The sequence below is a fragment of the Nicotiana tomentosiformis genome, chromosome 2 (assembly GCF_000390325.3).
Source record: "Nicotiana tomentosiformis chromosome 2, ASM39032v3, whole genome shotgun sequence".
NCBI lineage: Eukaryota > Viridiplantae > Streptophyta > Magnoliopsida > Solanales > Solanaceae > Nicotiana > Nicotiana tomentosiformis.
In genome coordinates this window covers 142,892,643-142,897,762 of record NC_090813.1, presented here as the reverse complement: position 1 = coordinate 142,897,762, position 5,120 = coordinate 142,892,643, and the positions used below count along the sequence as shown (strand labels likewise).

The window sequence follows — 5,120 nt, the reverse complement described above, 5'->3', positions numbered from 1 at the left end:
TGGCGACCTAAAAACAATCAAGGAAATTGGAATTCTCACAACAATCAAGGAAATTGGAGTGGTGGAAATAATCAAGGGAATTGGCATAACAACAATAATCAAGGCAATTGGGGAGGTAACAATAAAGGCAGATGGAACAATAGTCAAGGAAATCGGGGGTCGGGTTTTCAAAGGCCCCCGATGTATCAACAATCGAGCAACCCGCCTCCTTATCCTTCCCATGGTCCTAGTTCTTCTAACAATTAAATGGGGCATATTGAGAGCATGTTCAAGCAAATGATGGAGAACAATGTCGATTCCGATGCCCAACTTGCCTCACACAACACATCTCGTCCTAAGGAGGCACTACCAAGTGACACGGTGGTGAACCCAAAGGGTGGGAACAACACGGGTCATGCCATATCCGTTACTACAAGAAGTGGAAGAGGTAGGAATGCACCCAACTCAAGTCAAAGGTAACTTGTGGATAATGAGCAAGCGGTACAAGAAGAAGAGGTCCCGAGCAATGTGATGCAATCAAATGATGTAGTTCAGATTAATATTGATGACAATGTGGAAGAGACTCAAGAGGAGGTGAACCCATCTAGGGATCACATTATTGATATACAGGAGCCGGTAGTACAAAAGGCTAAGGCACTATTGCCTAAGCCTCCATCTCCATACCCTCAAAGGCTCGCCAAGCAAAATGGCGAGACTCAATTAAAAAAGTTCATTGAAATGATGAAGAGTCTCTCGATCAATGTTCCATTAGTTGAAGCCTTGGAACAAATGCCCGGTTATGCAAAGTTTATGAAGCATTTGGTGACAAAGAAGCGGTAGATAAATTTTGAAACTGTCAAAATCACTCATCAAGTGAGTGCAATTGTGCATTCAATGGCCCCTAAGTTGGAAGATCCCAGTGCTTTCACAATCCCTTGTACCACTGGAAGTGCAGAGTTTGCTAAATCTCTTTGTGATCTTGGGGAAAATATCAATTTGATGCCCTATTCAGTTTTCAAAACCTTGGGAATTGGGCAACCAAGACCCACCTCTATGAGATTGCAAATGGCCGATCATACAATGAAGAGATCGTTGGGAGTGATTGAAGATGTATTGGTTCGTGTTGATAAATTCATTCTTCCGACGTATTTTGTCATTCTTGATTGTGAAGTGAATTATGAGGTGCCGATTATTCTTGGAAGACCTTTCCTTGCTACGGGGAAAGCTCTTTGTGATGTGAAAGCCAGAGAACTCACTTATCGAGTGTGTGATGAAAAAGTGGTATTCCACATGTGCAAATCCATGTGGCAACCAAATAGCAACAAAGTGTGTTCTTTTGTGGACTTGGTGACTGATGTGATTGTTTATGATACAAGTGCCACGATCAATGTGGGTGATATGTTGGAGGCCGTCTTGCTAAACTTTGATGATGACGAGATGGATGGCTTCATGGAATGTGTGAACTCTTTGCAAGGAATGGGGTCGTACAACTATGCACCTCGGAAACTATCCTTGGATCTTGAAAATAGGAAAACTCCTCCTACAAAGCCTTCCATTGAAGAGCCTCCTACCTGGGAGTTGAGCCATTGCCTCCACATCTTCGGTATGAATTTCTTGCTCTTGTTCTACTTTACCGGTTATTCTTTCCTCTTGTTTGACTAACGTGGAGGTAGATCTACATTGGCGGTGCTACATAAGAGGAAGAAGGCTATTGGATGGACATTGGCCAATATTCGGGGAATAGGCCCTGCATTTTGCATGCACAAGATCAACTTGGAGGAGGATGCCAAACCATCTATTAAACATCAAAGAAGACTCAATGAGGCTATGCAAGAAGTGGTCAAGAAGGAGATTATCAAGTGGTTGGATGTCGGGGTTATCTACCGTATTTTCGATAGTTCGTGGACTTCTCTGGTGCAATGTGTCCCAAAGAAAGGGGGCATGACGGTGGTCACCAATGATCATAATGAGTTTATTCCCACAAGAATGGTGACCGGGTAGAGAGTGTGTAAGGACTATCGCAAGCTCAACAAAGTCACAAGGAAGGATCATTTTCCACTTCCCTTCCTTGACCAAATGCTTGATAGGTTGGACGTCCGTGCTTTCTATTGCTTTCTATATGGATATTCGGGCTACAACCAAATCCTTATTGCTCCGGATGATCAAGAGAAAATAACCTTTACATGTCCCTATGGTACTTTCGCCTTCAAGCGGATGCCATTTGGGTTATGTAATGCCCCAGCGACTTTTCAAAGATGTATGATGGTTATCTTCACGGACATGGTGGTGGACTACCTTGAAGTTTTCATGGATGACTTCTCGGTGGTTGGGGATTCCTTTGATGATTGCTTGGAAAATTTGGATAAAGTATTGGCAAGATGTGAAGAAACGAATTTGGTGCTAAATTGGGAGAAGTGTCATTTCATGGTCGAGGAAGGCATTGTCCTTGGCCACAAGATCTCAAAGAATGGCATTAAAGTCGACAAGGAAAAGATTGAGGTGATTTCTAAACTTCCACCTCCAACTTCAGTGAAAGGCGTGCGAAGTTTCTTAGGCCACGCGGGGTTTTACCGGCGCTTCATCAAGGGTATATCTAAAGTGGTGAATCTGTTGTGCAAGCTTTTAGAGAAAGATGCTAAGTTTCACTTCAATGATGATTGCATGAGAGCCTTTGAATTGTTAAAGTTCAAATTGACAACCATTCCCATTATCACCGCTCCTAATTGGAGTATTCCTTTTGAGATCATGTGCGATGCTAGTGACGTAGCGGTTGGGGCTGTTTTGGGGCAACGAATCAACAAGTTTTTCACCCGGTCTACTATGCTAGTAATACCATGAATGGTGCCCAAGTCAACTATACCATTACAGAGAAAGAGCTTCTTGCCATTGTGTTTGCAATTGAAAAGTCCACACGGATCATGCGGCACTTTGCTATCTTATGAGTAAGAAAGATTCCAAAGCTCAGTTGATGAGATGGGTGCTTTGTTTGCAAGAGTTTGATATTGACATCCAAGATAAAAAAGGAAGTGAAAATCAAGTGGCGGACCAGTTGTCTCGTTTGGAGGAGGAGGGGAGGCCGCATGATGGCCTTGAAATCAATGACTCCTTCCGCGATGAGCATTTCTTGGATATCTCAATGAAGGAGGTACCATGGTTCACGGATCTAGAAAATTTCCTTGTGTGTGGAATCATCCCGGATGAGTTCTCTTCAAACAAAAGGAAGAAGCTCAAACGGGATTGTCAAGATTATTATTGGAATAAGCCATACCTTTTCCGGATTTGTACGGATGAGGTAATTAGAAGATGTGTACGGAAGAAGAGAAAAGTGACATTCTTGGGGATTGTCATTCTTCGCCATATGGTGGTCACCATGGCAGAGCAAGAATGGCGGCCAAAGTGCTAAGTTGTGGTTTTTATTGGCCCACTCTGTACAAGGATGCAAGTGATGTGGTGAAAAGATGTGATGAATGTCAACGGGCCGGTGTAATCTTGAAGAAGAATGAAATGCCTCTCACTACCATTTTGGAGATTGATATCTTTGATGTGTGGGGTATTGACTTCATGGGTCCTTTTGTGAGTTCTTGCGGAAATACCTACATCTTGGTCGCGGTTGATTATGTGTCTAAATGGGTTGAGGCCATTGCTCTACCCAACAATGAAGCAAGAAGTGTGGTGGCATTTTTGAAGAAGAATATTTTCACAAGGCTTGGTACTCCGCGGGCTATCATAAGCGGTGGGGGTCGCATTTTTGCAACAAGGCTTATGACACTTTACTTATAAAGTATGGTGTTACACATAAAGTTACGACTCCCTATCGTCCACAAACTACCGGTAAAGTGGAAGTCTCCAAGTGGGAGATAAATAGTGTCTTGTCCAAAACAGTGAATGCTAACTAGACGGATTGGTCCAAGAAGCTTGATGATGCATTATGGGCTTATCGGACTGCTTTCAAAACTCCTATCGGAATGTCTCCATACCGGTTAGTGTTCGGCAAAGCTTATCATCTTCCGGTGGAACTTGAGCACAAAGCCATGTGGGTTCTAAAGAAGTTGAATCTTGATTGGGATGTAGCCGCTAACTTGAGGGTTGCATGTTTGAATGAATTGGATGAGTTCCGGTACCATGCTTATGCAAGTTTGTCCGTGTACAAAGAAAAGGTTAAATATCTTCATGACAAATACATTTGAAACAAAGAGTTCAAGGTGGGTGATCTTGTATTATTGTTCAACATACAGTTGAGGATGTTTCCCAGAAAGCTAAAATCTAAATGGAGTGGTCCCTTTGAAATTATGGGTATGACGCCTTTTGGTGCATTGGACTTGAAGAATAAAAATAATGAGGTATTTCAAGTCAATGGTCACCGGGTGAAGCACTATTTGGGAAAAGTTGGTGATGGCCACGTTGTGGCGGTGATTCATTTCAAATGATGGTAATATGCATCTTGCCGCGACGTTAAATCAGGCGCTTCTTGGGAGGCAACCCATGTTATTTTTTCTTTTTTTTATTTCTTTTGTAGTTAGGAGTCATTATTGTGCTAACGTGATTTGAAGTGTGCTGCAGGAATGAGTGTGCCTTATAGGAATGGTGGACAGAAATCTAGCTAACTGTGCAAAATTGTGCGGACCATACATTTCCAGCTGCTGCAGCAAAAGTGCTCTACGACCGCACAATAATCTTGCAGACCGCAGAACTAGAATGTGAAAAATGTCAACTCTCAGAAGTTGGTCCGTCAGAAAAAGGGGTCAATCTGTGGCTGCAACAACAAATTTGCGGTCCGAAACAGGGATCTGTGGCCACACACATAATTCTGCGAACCGCAAAATAAAAGGGCAACTAAGCCCCCAAGTAATAGAGTGCAGGCCGCCATTGAAATTCTACGGCTGCACTCACTTCTCTTTCCCTGGGCAGAAATCGATAGGTAAAAATAGAGGGGCTAGAGCCATTGTTCCCCTTTTCTCTCTCTGACCACACAACTGATACTATTTTGAAATTTCTTGTTAAATCATATACCCACACGTCTAGCAATATTTGATCACTCATTTCTTCACACTCATTCATTTGGCATGTTTCACAATCTTGTTAATCTTTTTCATTTAATTTTTAGATTTTTAGTAAAAATTTAGGCCATTTGTCTGTTGAAC

The 5,120-nt window shown here is 42.5% G+C and overlaps 1 protein-coding gene across 1 annotated transcript; it reads left to right on the top strand.

Annotated features, from left to right (window-relative positions):
* Positions 1-873: 873 nt before the first annotated feature.
* On the top strand, positions 874-4,406 carry LOC138905766 (uncharacterized). Its single transcript, XM_070194287.1, has 4 exons — positions 874-1,372; positions 1,649-1,968; positions 3,876-4,136; positions 4,215-4,406. Exons 1-4 carry the CDS (start codon positions 874-876, stop codon positions 4,404-4,406), a joined length of 1,272 nt encoding a protein of 423 aa, XP_070050388.1.
* The last annotated feature ends 714 nt before the right edge of the window (positions 4,407-5,120 follow it).

Bases quoted from the DNA above. Each gene is read 5' to 3' on its own strand.
- LOC138905766 (XM_070194287.1), top strand. From the start codon at position 874: ATGGCCCCTAAGTTGGAAGATCCCAGTGCTTTCACAATCCCTTGTACC. The intron at 1,373-1,648 runs GTGATATGTTGG...ACTAACGTGGAG, and splicing joins AAGTGCCACGATCAATGTGG to GTAGATCTACATTGGCGGTG. The intron at 1,969-3,875 runs GTGACCGGGTAG...AATGCTAACTAG, and splicing joins AGTTTATTCCCACAAGAATG to ACGGATTGGTCCAAGAAGCT.